The following is a 21,091-nucleotide window of genomic DNA, read 5'->3' as shown; positions in this document are numbered from 1 at the left end:
GCAATCTCAAACCTAAACTCACTACTCAATTGAATCGAACCGGAGATAATGTAGTTCGCAGCAAGGAGATGTATATTTCAGATCAATGGAGACGATTACAATCACACGCATTACTCACCGGCACTAGCAGAGCCAAGATTCAAACCTTGCGGGGGTCGAATGCATTAAAAAATATTATGAGAGGGGGGCGGTAATGCAATTATAAACAAATTTTCTAAATCTCTGTATAAAATAATATGAATTTGAGAAATGGCCCCCGTTCTATGCTGGCTCTACTCACCGCAGAAGAAGCATAAACCCTAATTGAGCTAATTCAAGCTCTCTTTCAAGAAAATGCCCTTTCTTCTCTCTAGGTAGTTATAAAGTGTTCTCTCACTTCTCTAGGTAGCACTGATTGTACATCACCAAAAAACTTCTGAAAAAAAAGAACAACTTTTCGACTTTTAATTGAAAAATTAAATAAATTTGAACATTGGAATGACACAGATCAATTTAGCTGAAGGTAAATAACAAGTACAAAAATTCACAGAAATGCTGTTATTTCATTCAGCCTTAAACTGCATTTTCGACAAAAACGTCGTAAAAAAAGAATACATAGGAAAACTCAATCTGTTCACGATATTATGACTGGGTTTCTTCTGCAAACTACTTATTAGCCACTGATAATCGGAAAATGCATCTTCCGATAACGGCTCCAACAGTTCGCACTTGGACAGTATTTCAGAAGGCGGTACATTACAAATGAGATTCGTGTCCAGATTCGGTCTACCCTTTTTACGTTCTTTATGCTCTTCTTCGAATGAGGCTTCGAGCGAAATCGGAGATGCACCGGAAATAGTCTCTTCCTTGAAAGGCGAAGCTCTTTCTGGTTGCAAACAGAAATCGACCCATTGTTGTACAAGCGGCGATGGTCCTCTAATTCTTCCTCCAATTTGATCTGTCACAAGTCTCGATGCAGCTGGTACAACCTGCACCACGAATTAAGACAATAATAGGTGTGGAAATCGAACAGATGGGATAAGAATTAACACTTCCGCAATTTTTTTTTTGTTTTCGGGTTGAAAAGCTAATTAGGAAAAACTGAAATCGAAATTGGGAAATGGAAAACCTTGTTCAGAATTCGGAAATTGTCGGATCGGGACCCGGTGTGGCAATTTCTATTTTTTCAGTCACCTATAATTTAAACTACATAATGATATTTCATGTGCAATTTTTGATTTTTTTTTTTTTGGAAATTAAAATTGGATCGGAACTCGGAACTTTCGGAATTCGGAATGTAAAGTATTATTCCAAAATCGGAAATATTCGCAACAGAATCGGCAGAATTCGGAAATTGCGTTCTAATTTTCACCCCTAACTAGAATCGATAGAGCATATAAGTGCATGATTAAAGAATTAAAAGGGAAAAAAGAATACATACCCAGAAATCCGCCCATAAGCTAGCACCAGATTTAGGAACTATTACGGAAACATTCGACATTGTTTTAGCAACAGGAAGAACATCACTGCTCCATCCAACAGCCACCCATACATCTCCTGCTCTGAAAGCTTTCAGATAGTGCTGAGTATCAAATAATCGTACCTGTGTAAATCAATTTCGTTTAAGCAACGGTCTTTACTCGTTAGAGATTGACAGCAAACGAAAAATGAACATAAAAATTGATTATACAATAATCAAATCTTTTAAATATTTACGCGGTTTTTGGCCAGCATGGAGTGAAGAACCAATTTCGTTACCTGTTGAACAAGCAATTCCAGCTGCTGCAGCACGGCAGTTTTCCCTCCAACAACTTGAGCGTCAATGTTAGTAGTATTATACGAAGCTCCCATATACTTCAGCACCGCTCCAACAATCTCTCGAGGTGAGTCAACCATCGAAATCTTTCCAGCAAGTTTAGGGCTCCATAAATCCGACCAATCCTGCATGTATCAATTAACACAACCGTTGAAACTATATACGAAAATCAAGACTTCGGAATTAGTCGAGGATGAAAGGACAATCACCTCTATTGGAGCCAAATTATGCTTTTGAAATTCTTTTTTATTATACGCTATGACCATACTTCCCCAACGATAAGGCACGGCCCATATTATTCCCTGAGAATCTAAATTCCCCTCGGTGCTCCTGCGTAAATATACCTGAGATTATTTCAAAATGTAACAGGTTCTGATATTCCGTACATGTCCAATTTAAACGGTAATAAGAGATGACGCAAATGACCATATATTATTTCCAAGTAAAATCCAATATGAAGACTCACAGAATCGAGATTTGAGCCCAAAAAAAAAAAAAAAAAAAAGCAATGCATTCTCACCTTCCATTTGTGACTTAAATCACGAAACCAGTCTTGATTTTCGGCTCCTTCTATGGGCTCAATTAACCCCTTGTCAATGGCAAAATTTAGCCACGAATCACCAAGAGTAACAAGATCAGCTGCCACAGCAGATTTAGGATTTATTTTACCGTTCTTTATTGGATTCGAGAGTTCGTTAAATATATCTCTGAGGCTTCGACGGAACGCTGGACGGAACTGCACCCTCTTTCCTTGAGATTTCAAGAATTCCTGCATGTTGAGAAGTAAAATATAATATTTATTCAAGAACAAGAAAGAAATCGAAAAAGAATATACTTCAATTTTATTCTACTGTAATTTCAATGGAAAGATTTAAGAGCTCACCCGAACCCATACGGTAGGCAGTGAGCCTTCCAGAGCAACTATTTTGAGAGGGACAGTCAACGCGTATGATTTCGTTTTCCATCGTTCAAATTCCGATTTTAAATCCTCGTCTTCGATATTCTCCACTTCTTCAGATTCACCCACATTATTATCAGTATCTGTAAATGGAAAAAGGAGATCATACAACACACAAAAGCACAATGGTCCAATAAACTACAGAGAATTGCACAGTTTGAGCAGATTAAATCAATGTACAAGCAATGCAGCAGAAAGTACAATGCTCGAAATAAACTACAGAAATTGCAAAACCTGAGACAGATTAAATAAGCAAATACAGGGGAAAGTACAACGGTCCAATCAATAAACTACAGAGAATTGCACAATCTGAGCAGATTAAACCAGGGTACAATCAATGCAGCAGAAGGTACAACGGTCCAGCAAAGTACGACTACGAAGAAGCAAAGTACAATAATCTGAAGCAAGTGAAGTAAAATTTACCGAGAGTTTCCTGAGGGTGAACTAATGGGGGCGGAGAAGCAGGAGAAATGCAGGCCGAAGATGGGGGAGGAAAGGCCCAAAGGCTGCTCACCCCCAGGCCGATGATAGCAACGGAGGAAACAGAGAGTCGCCGGAGAAAGTCTCCCGCCGGCGAGCATGAATTACTGTTCGATACGGCGGCGATTCTGATTGAGAGGTCTGGGGGTTGATGATTGTTGCCATATGAGCGGATCCTTATACGGGTCGGGTTGGGGTTTGAATATGTGAGAACGGGTAGTGCAGCGAAAGAGAGTACTGGCATTTCTGAGAGAGAGAGAGAGAGGAGGTATTTTTGTGATTCCTCTCTTGATTTTGTATATTATTTTTCTTTAGAATAAAATTGGAACTGCGATTTGTCGAACCTAGTTTGTTTTGTGTTTGATTTGATAAATAATTAAATTATTAAAAAATTAAAATTTGATTTTTTTATTTATTTTAATTTATTTTAGTCTAAATACTAATATATATATATATATATATATATATATATATTATAATAACACCTAATAAATAAACAGTTTGGTAATCGGCATGTAAGAATTTTCATTCGGTTCGATTCGATCGGTTTGCCTACCGAATGAATACCTCTAGGTAAATTTAAAATAGAATAGTAATTTGCTGCAAGTTATATTAATATGTATACATAACTAAATTTAGTTAATTTTTCATTGTGGACACTAACTAAAACATAAACATTTATCCCATCCAACCATTAAACAAACATAAACCATTTACACAAGACGAAGAGACTCAAACATCCAAATTCAAGAAACCCAAATGCAACAAAAGGAAAGCCAAACAGCACTTAACGAAATTAAAAAAAAAAAAAAAAAAAAAAAAAAAGTAACACTTTATTAAGGTGAAACAAATCCGCCACAGATCTTCTTCACTCCGCCTTCGAACAATCAGTCGGCAGAAATTTGACCTCCTTATTCACAAGATCATACCCAATGCGATAATTCATCTGATGCAAATTACCGAAAATAGCCAAATCCTGCGACGGCACCAAAGTCAAACAAACCAAACCCTTCTCCACCTCCACAAAAGTGCTCCCCTCCGGCAACACCACATCTCCGCCGTCAAAATGCGCCACTATCGCCGGCGAACTGAACCCCCCGCCGCTCGGCAGCTCGTAGCACAAATTAAACATCCCCTGCGAATCCGACCCCCTCTTCCCCTTTATAGCCTTCACCAAACTCGCCTCAAGCCCTTCGTAAAACTCCGAGGGCAAAAACGTCAATGTCGTACCCGAGTCGATTATAATATTTCCCTCTTCTGCCCCTGATGACGTGGACCCCCCGTAACCGTAATCGTCGGATGCTTTTTTATTATTATTATATTCCAACCGTTCGTCCCCAACGCTAACGCCTTCCAACGTTAGGTAGTAGAATGTATCCGGGTCTTTCTTAACTAACGGCGTTGAAACGACGTTAGGCCCCGAAACGACGGCGTTTTGGCCGAAGCTTATCTTGCTTGAGGAATTCGAGTCAAGGAAAGTCAAACAGTAGGAGAATTTGCCGCCGATTGATTTCTCGAGCTGGCTGATGATTGAAACCGAGCCGCCGCCTAAGCCGACTATACCCGAGCCGGTCTGGCTGAAAGTGCCGTCGTTTTGGTGGCCGCACCCAAACACGACTTTCTTAAAAGACACGCTTTCTCCAACATTATCGGAGGATCCGAAAGTTAGGGTTTCGACTGCCAGGTCACCAATGCTGTACGACCTATCGCCGTACGACACCTGGTACTGGCAGCCATTGCTGCTGCTGCACGTGCTCGAGCTTCCGACGGCGCTGCACTGCGGCGATTCGCAGGATACCTGTCGGTACGTGGTGGTTTGGGTCGGGTCGAATAGCGGCGATGTTTGGTTGTAGCACTGCTTGCATGGCTTGCACTGCGTCCACGTCAGATCGCTGCCCGTGTCGGCGATGCCGAGCTGCTCCACGGGCGGCGTGCCGATGCTGATCTTCATTAGGTACTCCCCGCCGACGGGGGTGAGCACCCCCTCGAACGAGTCGGACGACGACGCGGTTGTTGACTTCTTCTTCCTCTGATCGGAAGTCAACCTCAGGGACGATTTGCGGGTGAACGAGCGGTGGAACGACTTTCGGAGGAGCTCGAATCTCGTGTGGGAGGGCTCGTAGGTAGGCGATGCGGGTGAGTCGCGGTGGAATAAATCCACCGTGATGCCGGATTTTTTTTTCGATTCGACGAAAAGAACGAGAGCGAAGAAACAAAGTAGTACGAGAGACGAGGGTTTGTAATAAGCCATTATTGCTATGTGTTGTGTGTGTGTGTGTGTGTGTAATAGAGAGAGAAAGGTTGAGTTTTTGGGGATGAACAACAATGGTGGTTTTATAGGTAAAAAAGATTTGATTGAGTGAAGATATAGAAAGTCGTAATTAATTTGGTAAATTATTGTGTGCAATTAATTAGTTTTAATTTTAAAACGGAAAAAGATTAAATTGGAGAAACTTTTCAAATAAAGAGATGAATATGAATATATGATTATGCATGGTTCATGCAATCTTGGATTTTGATTGTATGTATATATTTACAGCATTAAATTAAATTTTGAGATTAAGTTCTATGTACGTTACACACGGAGAAAATAAATGTATTGTAATTACATTAATTATTACAATATTATTATTAATTATTATTACAATATTAATATTATGTTTATGGTAAGTATTTTACTGGTTTTTGGTAAAGCTGGCAATATTCAATTTACCGTGGAAAGGATGAGTGAAAGCAAATGGATATTACCTGGATTTTAAATTGGTGGTCTGGCTTTAGCCTGTAATTTTTTTGAAAAATATATATATGCATATATACTATATAATTAATTGTTATAAATGTTAATAAATAGTGTAAAATCAAAAGAAATGCATCGAATTCGGTGGTGGATTTTTGGAAATTTTCCACGCTTAGAATAATAATCTACACTTACAACATCGAGCAATCGGGCCAGGTGAATCGAATTTGGGTTGATTGAAGATCGTATCATCCGGTCTCTTTAGGGTCAAACTAAAATACCCTCTGACACCATTACTATAGGCTCAAGTTCGACTTATATATCTCTCACGTCTTATCTCTCTCTCAGAAACTCACGATATATATAGATGTTAAAGAAAAATGGTCTCAAAAGGATAAGATAATGTAAGTACATCCATCGTCAGTGGGAGTATCGTCAGAAGTAGAAAAGAAGAATTGAATTCAGTGGTACGACGAGAGGAGAGTGAGCAGATCAGAAAATTAGGGCAAGAGAGAGGCTGAGGTTAAATACTTCGAATGAGTAAACCGGATCCAAAAGTAGGAATCAACGGTCTATATTGAAAATATAGAGGGTTCTCAAGTTCTGATCGAGACTTGAGATTTTGTGTGTTTGGACTGATTTCTTAAGGGGCCACCCCAATAGAAAAATGGGTTAATGGATTGAATTAAATAATTCATTGGTCCAAAATCCAACATTCGTTCTCCAAAAGTGTCTGACAATATAAGATGTTTACTCATTTATAAAATGTAACTATTTATCAGCTATAAAAAATAATTTATCAGATGTACGAATTTATTTTAATTTTGGGATGTTAGCAACCATTATTAATATAAACATAACTAATATTAGAGGTGGCAATTTCGCAACTTGAACCGGATCCGATCCGGATCTATGTGGATCGGATACAAATGGAAACGGATTCAAAACCAATCTATATGAATGGATTTAATGTGGATCGAATTTAGATCGATCCGAATTGGATCCACATGGATTCATTCCATTTTTAATTCAACTTATGAGGTTGAATATCTCAACTTTAAGATTTAATATCTCAACTTTCAAACATATACATATTCACACACATTTTTTATACACACTCTCACACACATGCACACACTCACATACACACACAGTTTTTACACACACACACTGTTTTAACACACGCACACACACTCAAATCCACATACACACTTTTTACACACACTTTTCATACACTCGCACACACACGCACACACTCACATACACACACAGTTTCTACACGCACACACACACTGTTTTACACACACACACTCACATACACACACAGTTTCTACACACACACACACACACACTATTTTACACACACACACACACTCACACTCACATACACAAATATATCTAATGTATGTCAGTACCACACGCACACACACTCACATCCACACACACTGTTTTACACACACGCACGCACACACACTCACATCCAGATACACATTTTTTACACACACTTTTCATACACTCTCACACACACACGCACACACTCACATACACAAACAATTTCTACACACACACACACACACTGTTTTACACACACACACTCTCCTACACACACAGTTTCTACACACACACACACACTGTTTTACACACACACACACACTCACATACATACACAGTTTCTACACACACACACACACTTTGTTTTACACATACACACACACTCATATACACACACAGTTTCTACACACATACACACACACTCTGTTTTACACACACACACACTCACATACACACACATTTTCTACACACACACACACACTCACATACACACACAGTTTCTGCACACACACACACACACACTGTTTTACACACACACACACACACACACTCACTTTACTTTTTACACACACTCAAATCTAAGAACGTCTTGACAATTTTTGAGCGATTAAAATTACAATTAAAATAATATTTGACTTTTTTTTTAGAAAATTGTTTTAGTATTTAATTGGGTTATGATTGGGTCCAACATGACCCACTTCATTTTTAATTGAATTTTCAATGGATCTAAAGTGGATTCACGTGGATTCAGTTTTTAGAAAAAATCAACTTGATCCGATCCGGTTTGTTCCAACTAGATTTAATCTAAACTGGATTCATGTGGACCGAACCGGATCTAATCAGATCCATGGAACCGGATCCAAATTGCCATCCCTAACTAATATATAACATTAAAAATAAATTAATAAAACATACTTAATAATAAAATGTGTTCTTAAGCTCGAGCCATGGCAGATCTAGGTGGAAATCAGATGAATCGCAAACGAATTAGCACTTACGAAAATATTCCGGGTTTTTTTTCTCCAATTCCATTAAAGGAAATTGGAAAATTGGCGATCGGAAATAGGAATGAAAAACCTCAGAAAATTCCAATTTTTTAGTCACCTAAAATATAAAATACTTAATAATATTGACATTATAAGTGTATGTTTCGAAAATTTCAGAAATATATTCCACTTCCGATCCAAAAGATTCCAGAAAAATCGAAAATCGGAAAATCATAATGACAAATAGGTTCTTAAATCGAAAAATTTCGGATCACAATCAGCGGAAATCGGTAGTTCCGTTCCAATTTACACCCCTAGTTCCACCTGTATAACATCTACAAAATCGATTACAATATTGCTGCTGCCTTAGAGTAATTTGACCATAAAATTTTCTAGAATTTCACACACAGGGGGCAAAAAAATCCATAAATTTGCTCCCAGATCATCATAAGACAAATGTTAAATAACAAACAAGAATCATAAACACTCTGCAAAAGTCGAGTTTCAGGATTGAACATTTGTTTTCTTTTTTCTCGAGTTCGTCGTACGTTCACCGTTGTGCTCAAAAGATGTAAATTTTCAAATAACAGTAACAAGAAACACGATCAACATTAAATTTCACTTCAACATCAATGTATTCGAACGAATTGGAATGTCGCATACATCGATTTTTTTCCAAACAACGAACACCGCAGAAACACACGGTTTACTCGATTTTTTTTTTTGTTCGACCAATTTCATATATGTAGAAAGATAACACTTACTCTATACTATATATATATCTTCTGTATGTATAAACTATAACAAGATTTACGGAAACTTAGCATTTTCATCATCACTTAGCTCATCTTCAATGCTTGAAACATCCATTCTGGAAGAATATTGCTTAGCCCACTTCACAATTTTCTCAGCTTCCCTGCAAATTTTTTCTTCCTCCGCCATAGCTTTCTTGATCAGCTTCCTCTGATTATAACTCATTGAATTATTACTCAAATCAGATAAATAATCATCATTACCTTGCTTCTTCCCCCAATTAATCCCCAAATCCAAACCCCTGTTTTCTTTATTCTTTCTTGCCGATTTTTTAGGAGAACACAGAAAACAGCCGCTCTTCGCCGGCGGCGAAACGGACCTACTGGAGAAACCCTCAAAGGAAGAAGACGACGAAGAAAATGATTTGGTACCCTTCTCCTCCATTTTCACTCGTGGGTTCTTCTTCTTCAGGGGCGAGAAGCTCTCGCTGCGAGATAAGCAGTTTTTTTCTTCTGGGACTTTCTTCAAACACTTTGGATGCACCTCTTCGCCTTTGTCCTCCGCGGATTTTTCATCGCCGGAATCTGGTTTCTTCGGTTCGTTCTTCTTCAATTCCGATGGATTTGAAAAGCTGAAGCTCTTCGTTGCTAAAGGAGCGGGCTTCGCCGCCGGTGAGGGCAGAGATTTGAGGCGCTGGAAGCGGGTTTCGAGGTGAGAAGGGAGATCGGTCTTGGTGAAACCGGCGCAGTTGATCGCGGCCACCTGCTCGAGAACTGTGGAATCCATGGCCTGAGATAGGAGCTCCTCCACCGCCTTCTCGCCGTCGCTGTCGTCGGAGAAGAAATCGTCCATTTTTAGTGAGAGTGAAATGATCAGACCGAATTGTAGCAAACGAGGTTTTTTCTTTTGCCCTTTTTTCAAGAAAGTTTTTTCTGCAGAGGTTTCTTCTATGGGAGTCTCAACGGCTAACTCATGAATTTGGCATTTAGTGGTCAAAATGTCAAAATGTGTGGTGACGTTCTTTTTTTTCTTACATGGGCCCCACTTCTGATTGCGCTCCAGCTCCGCCCATTATTTGTTGCTATTTGGTCCTTGGATATTATTTATATTAGCAATTTGACCCCTTGTTTATATTAGCAAAATGGTGCAATATGGCCCGTGAAAAGAATTTGTTTCAATAAATGTGTGACTTTTTTTTTTTTTTGAGATGAATAAATGTGTGACTTTGTGTATCAATAAATTACTATATATACTTAATAACGTTGTAACATATTTGACTAAACTTATTTTAAATAACTGATAAGTTCTTATGTTTTATAAGTTTTTTTAAGAGTTGATAAGCTATTATATCTTATTTTTTCAAATTAATTTTAAAGTGTTTGAATAATGAGCTATTTTTACTAATTGTAAGATTTTAAATAAAAATATAGTTTATAGATATTTTTTAAAAAATATCTTATTTGCTCTCGAACAACTTATTTTTTCGACTTATTATGATATTTCTAAAAACAAATTACCAAAACACTTTGGAGCTTATAAGTTCTTCTAACTGCTTATAAGATTAAGCCAAACACCCTCCTAGTTAGTATATTCCACCAGGTATATATCATGAGATAATTGATTTAGCATTTAGGGATGGTAGCAATAAATTCAATATCTTCCCTAAATATTACATTTTCTTCTTATTCCTTTTCTATAGATAGGCTGAATTTACAGTATTTTTAATGCTCATAGATTTTTTGTACACAAATTGGAAAACAATATTTATTAAGTCAGCAGTAAATAAAAAATATATATATATTTTTTCTTGAAATAAATAAATAATATATATACACAAATGAATAGAAAATATAAATATAAATAATTATAAAAGAAAAATAGGAGCAATAAATAAATAGAGATGTAACAGCTGCTACTATCATATATACAAGTATTTAATGAGGTGAAAATCATATTAATTACCAAATCTCAACTCCATTGTGCAGGATACATTCCAGATATCCACACCAAAATTCACTCATAAATTCCCCCCAAAAAAAAATTTATATTAGTAATTTTATTTTATTTATTTTTAATTTATTGATTTATTCTTGTGAATGGATAATCAGTTTCCATCATCTCCAAAGCCAAAATGTTACCCTTGGAAATCATCCAAGAAACAAGAATTCGATCAAATTAATGGTAAAACGATAAATTCCGGAAAGAATCTATATTACGGAGATTACGGAATGGAGGATAATATTTACGGCGAAAACGGGATTTTCTCGATGAAAGAACAGAAGAAATTTCTCAAAGAAGCCATTAAAGAACAAGAGAAAGCCAATCATAAGATGGCAAAGAGAAAAGGATCTGCAGGGAAGTGAAAAGTATTAAATTTTTTTTTTTTGATAAATATTATTTTGATGTTTTTTTTTTATTATTTAATGTGATTTAGTTCATTAATATTTCATTTTCATTTTTGTATCACTATTTGTTTTTTCAGGCAAATTATGTTGTGATTTTATTTTGTAAAAATATTTTTTTTATGGCTAGCTTGGATTATATCACTCTATTCATAATTCTTTTCGTTTTTCTCTCGTTTATTTATGGTTATTATTTTGTTCCTCTGTTTTTGTTCGGAAAAAAATTCGGGTGCGGTGGCCCCGAATCCCTGTAATTTTTTTGTTAATCATCGGTCCCCTATAAAATGTTCCTGTTACCGCCCTTGACCCAATATCGATGAAATTCTCAATATTATGTCATACCTAGGGTTACTTGTGTATTTTTTTAGTATCTAATGCTAAAAAATAGATTTAAAGAGAATAATTATTTCATATTTAATAATTTTAACATATGACTATCACCTTAAGGCAACATTTTTGTTTTTCCATGTAGGCACATGGTTTTTTTATTTTATTTTTTTATAAATGGTGATTTTATTTAAAAAAATGTATATATAATATTTAGGGTTAAATACAAAAACACCCTTGTACTATGAATTTTGTATCATATACCCCCTGTACTACACATAAATACAAAAAACCCCCTCACATTATGACAAAAATACCCCTACTCAAGCATATATATATATATATATATATATATATATATATATATATATATATATATATATATATATATATATATATATATATATATATATATTGAGTTATTTTCCAATTAAACCCTTTTAAGTTAATTTTACGTGGGAAATTTTTGTATTTATATTTTTTTTTCTCCAAAACATCTAATTGCGTTGATTCTTTTAATTTTCTAAATAAAACATTTTATTTTTGTCATTTTGAGTTTCTTCATTTTTTTTTTTCTTAAATGTCTTCCGGTAGTTCAAACATCCTAAGATGATAAACTTCTTTACAATCCTATTATTGTTGAGAATTTGAAATATCGGAAAACATTTAGGAAAAAAATTAAAATATCAAAAATTTCCAAGTAAAATTTACCAAAAATGTTAAAAAAATATAGTGAAAAATGGCTCAAACAAACCCTTATATTCATAGGCTTAGCAGGGGTATTTTCGTCATATTTTGGAAAAAATATAACATCAGAGGGGGTTTTTGTATTTATGTGTAGTGCAGGGGATTATATGATACAAAGTCCATAGTACAGGTTGTTTTTGTATTTAGCCCTAATATTTATATCAGTGTTTTTTCAAGTCCAAATGAAAACTGAAAATTGATTATGGGCCTAAACAAATTCCTACCCAACAAGTAATTTCTAAGTTTCGGCCCATAAGTATACTTGCAAATTGCAATATCTCCAAAATAAATTAAAAAAAAAAAAAAAGAAAAAAAAAAAAGACTGACAGAAGAAAAAAGTCTTCTTCACGAATTCTAAATATAATTATTGCAATTAAATATTACATTATAAATATAAACATATAAATCTATTTACCGACTTCTTCTGGCTTCACGGATTATATAGTGTGTGTGTGTGTGTATTAAAAATAAATAAAAAATTAAAAAATAAATAGAAAAAGTCAAAAGAGAACCACATGGTGCATGGGCCATCAAAAAATGCCAAAAAACCAGCGGAAACAGTGAGCATGTAATTGGTCAAAATTGCACATTCAAACGTGTCTGCTTTTGCCCGACGACTCTAAATCGTTGACTTTTTACTAATTTCAATTTCTCAATTTTTCATTTTTAAGTGTGAGATGTGGAGTACTACCTAATTAATTGTACCACACACTAAACTTGTAATTTGACTATATGAGTAATTTTGCATTAACTTCAACCTAATATTACTTATTATTTTGTTATTAACTATTAGGAGTTTGGACCAATCTAATACTACTATGCTTACATCATCCAAGTAACAGTTGAAAAATATCATTTTCTTCCTCTAGATTTTCAAGTTAGAGCAAATCCAACTCTCTTTTAAAATTTTTATTGTAAACAATAAACAGTGTTTTAACATACTATTTTTTCCTGACGTACTCCAATTGTGGTTATTTTTATTTTAACATATCACTTTCAAACGACTGCATATAACATAACTGTTCGAGTTGCTCTTCGTAGTAAAATAATTAACTCGACTTTCCATTTTCCAAAAAAATAAAATAAAAAATCTAAACTAAAATGTTTCAAGATGGGATCTATCAAATTAGGACCATAGTCACAACTGCATCTACACACAAGTTTTTCTTTATACAAGACAAATTTAATTAAATTAATTTTTATTTAATTTTTTCTTAATAGGAGTCAAATATTGTGTGATTTGCTTAAGGAATTCACGTGTTTTATTTCCCCCTCACACACATAATATGGAGCGTGAGAAATACTCAAAAGCTGCAAAAGAAAATCACTTTGCTTCAATTATTAGCTTTTTGCCTAACTTCAACTTTAAATCTAAAATCACTTTTCCCCACTTACCTCAAACAACTTCTTCTTCTTCTTCTTCTGTAAACAAATCAATTCATGAAAGAGTTCAATTGAGCTCCAATCTCAGAAAAACAATGGCGGCCAATAACAGCAAGTGCAGGAAACCCTTAATCAACATCCACTCCAATCTCGCAATCACTTTATTCTTCATCGTAGTGTTCACAGTTCCAGCTCTCCTCCTTCTACATACTCACTCCTGCTCAAATCTCTCCGCCGCCGCCACCGCCGCTAACGCCGCCGCCGTATGGTCCGGCGACCTCCGCTCCGCCGAATTCTCATGGAACAAGCTCAAATTCTCCGACGAGAAACCCCAAACACCTCTCAAAATCGCCGTCTTCACCCGCAAGTGGCCCACCGGCGGCGTCCCCGGCGGCATGGAGCGCCACGCCCAAACCCTACACACCGCCCTAGCCAGCCGCGGCCATGAAATCCACGTCTTCACATCCCCTCCCGCCGCCGATTCATCACCGGAAACCTCCACCCCTTCCTCCTCCTCCCCGATCCTGCACCACCACGAAGGGGAACCGGAAAAATGGCGGTACAACAAGGCGTGGGAGCAATTCCAGGCGGAGGAGAGCCGCGGCGGCGCCGCCCCCTTCGACGTCATCCATTCGGAGAGCGTCGCCCTCCCCTTCTGGCTCGCCAGGGGAGTCAAAAACGTCGCCGTTTCGTGGCACGGAATTGCCCTAGAAAGCGTACAATCCAGCATCTACCAGGATTTGACCCGAAAACCCGACGAACCGATTTCGCCGGCCTTCAACCAGAGCCTCCAATCCGTCATCCCAAAAGTCCTGAACGAAATAAGATTCTTCTCGCACTACCAACACCACATCGCCATTAGCGACAGCTGCGGAGAAATGCTCCGAGACGTCTACCAAATCCCATCCAAGCGCGTCCACGTCATCGTCAACGGAGTCAACCAACACGACTTCGTACAGGACACCTCACTCGGCCGGAGATTCCGATCCCGAATCGGAATCCCCGATAACGCAACCCTAGTTCTCGGGATCGCCGGCCGATTAGTCAAGGACAAAGGCCACCCGTTGCTCTACGAAGCCTTCTCGAAGCTCAAAACCAACAATCCCAACACCTACTTAATCGTCGCGGGATCCGGTCCGTGGATGAACCGGTACAAAGAGATGGGGAAACAAGTAATCGTACTTGGTTCGATGAATCCGTCGCAACTGCAGGGCTTCTACAACGCGATCGATATATTCGTGAATCCGACGCTCAGGCCGCAAGGTCTGGATCTTACATTGATGGAGGCGATGATGAGTGGGAAACCGATTATGGCGTCGAGGTTTCCGAGTATTAAGGGGACGATTTTGGTGGACGATGAATTCGGGTTTATGTTTGCGCCGAATGTGGAATCGTTGTACGAGGCTTTGGAGAGGGTGGTGGCGGAAGGGGCGGGGAGATTGGCGGAGAGAGGGAAGGCGTGTAAGGAGTACGCGGTGGGTATGTTTACGGCGAGGAAGATGGCGTTGGCTTATGAGAGGTTGTTTCTTTGTATCAAGAACCAAACTTTTTGTATGTACCCTTAGAAAACACACTGATATTTCTTTTCTTCTTCTTCTTGGCCTTTTTTTTTCTTTTTTTTTTTTGTTTATTTATTAGTAAAAAGAATGATACTATTTGTGAATTGATTCGAAGATGGAAATGTTAATCTTGAAATATATACGTTTAAGAGGTGTAGATTTGACTGTGTTTCCTTAGAGCTCGTTTGATTAAACTTATTAAACAGCTGATAAGTTCTTTGATTAAACTTATTAAACAGCTGATAAGTTCTTACGTCTGATAAGTTGTTTTAAGAGAAGTTGTTTTAAGAGCTGATAATCAAAATTTTCGTTTTCATCCACCATTCAACCTAATTTCTAGAATGCTCTCGTTCACGTGACATCGTTTTTCAGACATTGATTATTAAGTAAACTGTCGAAATTCAAACTTCCTAATTCGCGCGAAAGGAGAAATGCTACTAAAGAGGCAAAAATCTCGTTATCGACTTCCAAAATATCGGTCAATGATGAAAACGATACGAGTACATTAGGGAAGATCAATAGAAATAATTGCAAAAAATACGAAAATACTAAAATTCGGTTGTGCAAGATGTATAATCATCATCAAAACTACTAAATAAGAATAAAAAAAAAAAAAAAACTAGTGCAGAATAAGATATTTTTCTCATTGATATATATATATACTGTATATTCTATATTCAATATGGAACTACTATAATTGAATATTATGTACACATTGCCGAACACGGAGTAATAATGTAATCCGATCGCAGTTCCGCTAATACGATCCAATGGAGGACGATCTTCGAGTCTGTTCGAATCTCTCGTAAGCAAACCTCGTTCTCAAATACAAAACCACACTCGAAATCAACCCCAAAAGAGAGATACACCCCCACCAAACAAACGTATAGAAATAGCACTTAATCCCCATGCACACAACGGAATCAGCCATTAGCCCTAGACCGGAAACTGCACTCCAGTCGTAAACCGTTGCAGCTAAAAATCCATAAACGAGCGATCCGATGGGAATATTTGTGATTAGAATGTTGTGGTTGACACCTACACTTTCTGGTCCGAAAAGCTCGGAAGTTATCGAAACTGCAGCTGCGAATATGAAACCGGAGCTTAGCCCAATTAGGGCTGTGCCTGCTTCTAATGCAAAGGGGTCGCCCCCTAATGCGCCGAGTAGAAAGAAGGCGATTGGTGTCGGGAGAAGAGCTATGGCTAGCCATCCGGTTCTTGCAAAGTAGACCTTCCTGCAAAATTTATTCATATATTTAGGCCTCGTTTGATTTGTCGTACATTTGCTGAGATAATATAGTTAGGCTCTGTTTGGATCAAGGAAAATGCTATGTAAAAAAAATGAAAGGCTAACTAAACACAAAATAAGATCCAATTATTTAATCAATCATTGAATATCAACCCAACCAAATGAGTTTAATCAAACAAGCATATATATAAGCAATAAACGAACTAGAATGCGTATGCTTACGTTCGAACGAAATCCGGAGCAGCAGAAAGCAGGCGGCCGAAAAAGGAGAATGACGAATAGATTGTGATAAGCTTCGAAGTCATCATACTATGCCCAAGCGACTGCGCAATCTGGCCGAGATTATTACTATACACAAGACCGATAGTACCCCCACAAAAGTACGCAACATAGTACAGCCAAAAATCCAATCTCCGAACGAGCATTCGCGCACTATGCTCTTGCCCGAGCATCGCCAGCTGGTCTTTCTCAATCAAAGCCTCACACAAAAAACCGTCACCACCTATATTATCGTCTTCAGACTTAATATTATCAGAGTAATTTAGGGTTACTCCATTTGCTAGGCTATTATGACGACTCAAAAGCTCTTTATGCAGTTCCAAATCATCAGCATCAACGAGAATAAATCCCGACCCATGAAGAGTGAAGCTCGAATAAATGTTTTGCTTAAACCAATTCCGAGCGTACACAACACCAGGTATGCCCAAAGGTAGAATCAAAAGAAAAATGGCACCGGAGAATAAATATCCAGCCTTTAAAGAATCCGAAGGGTGGAGGAATAAAAGATACAGGCCCGTGATTATGGCTAACGTGTTTAGCTTAAGGAACGAGAATTGATCGCGCTTGGTGATGTCGATGGCTAGCGGATCGAGCGGGGGTTGGCGGAGGATTGGGATTAGGGCGGCTAATGACGTGAAGAAAGGGATTAGTGCGTTGAGGAGGAGATAGAGGGCCGGCGATGAAGGGTTTAGGGAGTTCACAGCAAGGTTGTATAGGGCTGCGCTTAGGCCGTTAAAACTCACTGTGAGGGCAAGAGCGAGTGGTCTGTTTGATGGGAAGTTTTTTATGCAGAGGACAAAGCAGACTGTGTTAAACCAACAGATGCTGCATCCGGATAATAAGCATAGTAAGAATACCTGCATGAGAAAAAGGTTTGGTATATAATGAAGTGATCATAACTAAATCAGAAATGAATTGTTCAATAGAGAAAAGCTAGCATTTTGATTCACTGTCAAGCAACTCAATAATTCTTTTTTTATTATTATAAATATATATATGGGGTAAATTACGGACACCCTGAGTTAAGTTCAAATTATAAAAACCCCTTTTATTTGGGTAATTACAATCACCCCTCAACTATGAATTTTCTTACACTTCAATCCTTATGGTGTCAAATTCAACATAATATTCTAGATTTCGTGCAATGTTCTCTAGTTTGTAGTTGTTTTGGGCACAAATGCAGTTTCCGATGCAGTCACAATCTGATGTTTACAAACCAAGAGACACATCTTATGATAATTGTGTTTCAAAATTTAGAGTTCGAATGGGATAAAACGGGTACAAACTAGAGAATATTCCACATAATTTAGAAGATTTCATTAAATTTGACACGGCAATGATGGACGTGTAAGAAGACTCATAGTTGAGTGCAGGGGCGGACCCAGGAGGGGGCTGAAATATCGGGCTAATTTAAGAGAAGAATTTTGTTTTTTGTTTTTATGGACTAAATTGTACAAAATTAAAAATTTGGAGGGTGAAAGTGCAATAACTAATACATAAATAACAAACAAAAAAAACTGCTTAAAAAAAATTCTTTGGTGGGGGGCAACCCAGCCATATGCATGGTTATGCCCCTGCTGAGAGTTTTTTTTTTTAACGTAATTTGACTTTATCTCATGAGTTGATCGTAATTTACCCTAAATACTCACCTTTTTATGTTACAAAGTCAAAATTGTCACACTCAATGGTGACAACAAAATAATTGACAAGCAAATGCAATGTTAATTGGAGGCCATATATTATATATTAATAAATTTTATTCCAGCAAAAATATGTGTGAACTGATGAGCCAACCTCCAATGAGACTTTAGCTAACTGGTTGGTTAGATTATTTGAGGTACATGTATTTGCATATATATTTATTTTCTAATTTTTTTTTTCAAAATTAATACACTTTTAAATATGACAAGAAGATTTAAAAAAAAATTAATCCAGATTCAACGTGGTGTATAGAGTCATACATATTTTTACACATATATGCATGTATGTATATGTCATGATTGTGTATAAATAGGTTTTATTGAAAATTTCTCCACCAAGAAATCAAATAAAATTGCATTCGGTATTCGACAGTTGGAAAAAGATGGTAGTGATATTTGACGGTTAGGTTATAATAAAACCAAAAGTGGGCTCGATTTTGTCGCTGTCACATGTTGTAGTAAGGCCCACTTATAGGCCCATAATCTTCTCCACTCTTAACTAATAGAATACTAGGGTAAATTACAAAACCCTCCTTGAACTTAAGCTAAATAACAAAAAACACCCCATCTTTTCGTAATAACCAAAATCTCTCTATGATTAACTGTTGATCGAGTGTTTTTTGCAGAAAATGTGTACAGTCTATTATAGACTCTGTTAAATAGGTGAGAAATAAAAGAAAATATATGAAATTGTGTAAAGTCTATTTCCTCGAAGAAAAAAACGGAAACAAAACTCAGGGTTTTTTTGGTAATTACGATGGGTGAGGGTATTTTTTGTTATTTAGCCTAAGTTAAGGAGGTTTTCATAATTTATCCAAAATAACATAATGTACTTTTTTTATATAAACATAAATTACATTAAGGACAAATTACCAATACATTCTTGAGATAAGATTAAATTACGAAAAAAACTCCTATTGCAATTACCTATCAATTATGTCCTGTCTTACGAAAAAAAATTTCTCATTGAGTAGGTAAATTTGTCACGTAAAAATGGATATGCAAGACAATACATAGTTAAAAAGTTAACGTAATTATACAAACCCGATGGGTATTTTCGTAATTTGACTTTATCTCAGAGGGTGACGGGTGACCGTAATTTGCCGTGTGAAGCAAAAACTAATTAGGAGATTAGGCGAAACGAAGTCCAAATGCACACGTAATATATGAACAAAATCAATTAAACCACATCCCGAATTTAATGGAAAAATATAAAATTAGGAGAAAAATACAACAAAGGCATTGGTCATGACTCATGCAACAAACCGAAACCACCGGAAAAGTGACGTAAGAGAGAGAAAAAACTAACCCCAAAATACGGCAGAGAAATCACGTTTCTGATCACGAGCCATTGGGCGCCGTACCCAATTAACCCCATACCCGCCGCCGTGAACATCACCGCCCACAGCGGCAGCCACATAAGCGCCAGCCCCGACGACCACCCCACCGCCTTGCCGAGATCCGACGCGGTGGCGAGGTAATTGAGCTGCACCTGAGACACGCCGAGGACCGCCTTCATCTCCGACGAGTACGCCGAGAAATCGAAATTCGTCCCCGTGAACGCCTGAATCCAAATCGTCGCCACCAGAATCATCCACTTTCGCGATTGCCCCGCCATATGGAATGCCGGAAAACGCTGTGATGCACGGCGGAGATTCGGTTGTACGGTGGCTTTTTTTTTTATTAGGTGTTTGATTTTTGCGATTTTTGGTTGGTGAATACGAATTTTACTTACGTGGACGCTTTTATATACGTTCAATTCTGTTTTTCCCCTTTTTAATTAATGTTTTATTCTTTTCTTTTGGGTGCAAACACAATTCTTTTTATTTGGATTACAAAAATATTGGATTTTCGGTTGGGCATAAATAACGTGGTTGTAACAAAGAGCTTATTTCTATTTTGCACCCTTGAAACTAGTATTACGGCACTTTGCACCCCTAAAAATTATTAATCAACATTTTTTTTGCTTGCAACCACAATTCTTTTATTTGGAGTTAAAAATGAATTTGAATAACGAATTTTCAAATATTTTTTGTTATTTTTATAATTATTTACATGATTTATGGATCAATTGTAAATTGATAGTTGATACTTATATTTATTTTAAACATATTTGTATGAAAAAATATAAAGAGAATTTATATATAATATAAATACAATCTTATATTTGTTTATATAACAAATTTATAAAATATATACTGTATCTATGTGCATTTAATATTTACACATTTCTTCAAGTTCTCGTATCCCCGTTTTTAGGACATGACGTTTTCCCACATTCGTTTTCCTGTTTACCCGTATCGCCGTTTCTGTATCCGTACTACATATGAATTGAATGTTTAACTATTTGGCATCGTAAAACAACGATGGAGCCAATCGAGAAATGTCCCTCAAATCTATTATA

General features: G+C 36.9%; 5 protein-coding genes across 5 annotated transcripts; 1 reads left to right on the top strand and 4 right to left on the bottom strand.

The window, feature by feature from the left end:
- Positions 1-413: 413 nt before the first annotated feature.
- LOC105967212 (putrescine-binding periplasmic protein-like protein) lies at positions 414-3,527 on the bottom strand. The gene is made up of 7 exons (XM_012991808.2): positions 3,177-3,527; positions 2,679-2,836; positions 2,316-2,564; positions 2,005-2,139; positions 1,738-1,920; positions 1,421-1,582; positions 414-968 (listed from the first exon to the last, which is right to left on the bottom strand). The coding sequence occupies exons 1-7, from the start codon at positions 3,475-3,477 to the stop codon at positions 543-545; spliced, it is 1,614 nt and encodes a 537-aa protein (XP_012847262.2). The 5' UTR covers positions 3,478-3,527; the 3' UTR covers positions 414-542.
- Positions 3,528-3,910: 383 nt separating this feature from the next.
- On the bottom strand, positions 3,911-5,545 carry LOC105966989 (aspartic proteinase CDR1). The gene has a single exon (XM_012991555.2). The coding sequence runs from the start codon at positions 5,482-5,484 to the stop codon at positions 4,102-4,104; it is 1,383 nt and encodes a 460-aa protein (XP_012847009.2). The 5' UTR covers positions 5,485-5,545; the 3' UTR covers positions 3,911-4,101.
- Positions 5,546-8,904: 3,359 nt separating this feature from the next.
- LOC105967107 (vitellogenin-2 protein) lies at positions 8,905-10,009 on the bottom strand. The gene has a single exon (XM_012991682.2). The coding sequence runs from the start codon at positions 9,891-9,893 to the stop codon at positions 9,099-9,101; it is 795 nt and encodes a 264-aa protein (XP_012847136.2). The 5' UTR covers positions 9,894-10,009; the 3' UTR covers positions 8,905-9,098.
- A 3,710-nt stretch (positions 10,010-13,719) lies between these two features.
- Positions 13,720-15,616, top strand: LOC105966988 (UDP-Glycosyltransferase superfamily protein). Its single transcript, XM_012991554.2, has one exon. The coding sequence runs from the start codon at positions 13,804-13,806 to the stop codon at positions 15,463-15,465; it is 1,662 nt and encodes a 553-aa protein (XP_012847008.2). The 5' UTR covers positions 13,720-13,803; the 3' UTR covers positions 15,466-15,616.
- A 368-nt stretch (positions 15,617-15,984) lies between these two features.
- Positions 15,985-20,523, bottom strand: LOC105967106 (protein NUCLEAR FUSION DEFECTIVE 4). Its single transcript, XM_012991681.2, has 3 exons — positions 19,997-20,523; positions 16,931-17,844; positions 15,985-16,694 (listed from the first exon to the last, which is right to left on the bottom strand). The coding sequence occupies exons 1-3, from the start codon at positions 20,303-20,305 to the stop codon at positions 16,217-16,219; spliced, it is 1,701 nt and encodes a 566-aa protein (XP_012847135.2). The 5' UTR covers positions 20,306-20,523; the 3' UTR covers positions 15,985-16,216.
- Between the last annotated feature and the right edge of the window lie 568 nt (positions 20,524-21,091).

This window comes from Erythranthe guttata, chromosome 5 (genome assembly GCF_056151865.1).
Source record: "Erythranthe guttata isolate IM_541 chromosome 5, IM_541, whole genome shotgun sequence".
Classification (NCBI taxonomy): Eukaryota; Viridiplantae; Streptophyta; class Magnoliopsida; order Lamiales; family Phrymaceae; genus Erythranthe; species Erythranthe guttata.
Note: the sequence above shows the minus strand (reverse complement) of the source record. Positions and strands in the feature narration are given on the sequence as shown.

Excerpts from the sequence above, each read along its gene's own strand:
- LOC105967212 (XM_012991808.2), bottom strand. The coding sequence starts at position 3,477 with ATGCCAGTACTCTCTTTCGCTGCACTACCCGTTCTCACATATTCAAAC. Across the intron at positions 2,565-2,678 it reads TGCCTACCGTATGGGTTCGG|GAATTCTTGAAATCTCAAGG; the intron begins GTGAGCTCTTAA and ends CTCAACATGCAG. Across the intron at positions 1,583-1,737 it reads TGGAATTGCTTGTTCAACAG|GTACGATTATTTGATACTCA; the intron begins GTAACGAAATTG and ends TGATTTACACAG.
- LOC105966989 (XM_012991555.2), bottom strand. The coding sequence starts at position 5,484 with ATGGCTTATTACAAACCCTCGTCTCTCGTACTACTTTGTTTCTTCGCT.
- LOC105967107 (XM_012991682.2), bottom strand. The coding sequence starts at position 9,893 with ATGGACGATTTCTTCTCCGACGACAGCGACGGCGAGAAGGCGGTGGAG.
- LOC105966988 (XM_012991554.2), top strand. The coding sequence starts at position 13,804 with ATGGAGCGTGAGAAATACTCAAAAGCTGCAAAAGAAAATCACTTTGCT.
- LOC105967106 (XM_012991681.2), bottom strand. The coding sequence starts at position 20,305 with ATGGCGGGGCAATCGCGAAAGTGGATGATTCTGGTGGCGACGATTTGG. Across the intron at positions 17,845-19,996 it reads TTTCTCTGCCGTATTTTGGG|GTATTCTTACTATGCTTATT; the intron begins GTTAGTTTTTTC and ends TTTCTCATGCAG. Across the intron at positions 16,695-16,930 it reads GCTCCGGATTTCGTTCGAAC|GAAGGTCTACTTTGCAAGAA; the intron begins GTAAGCATACGC and ends TAAATTTTGCAG.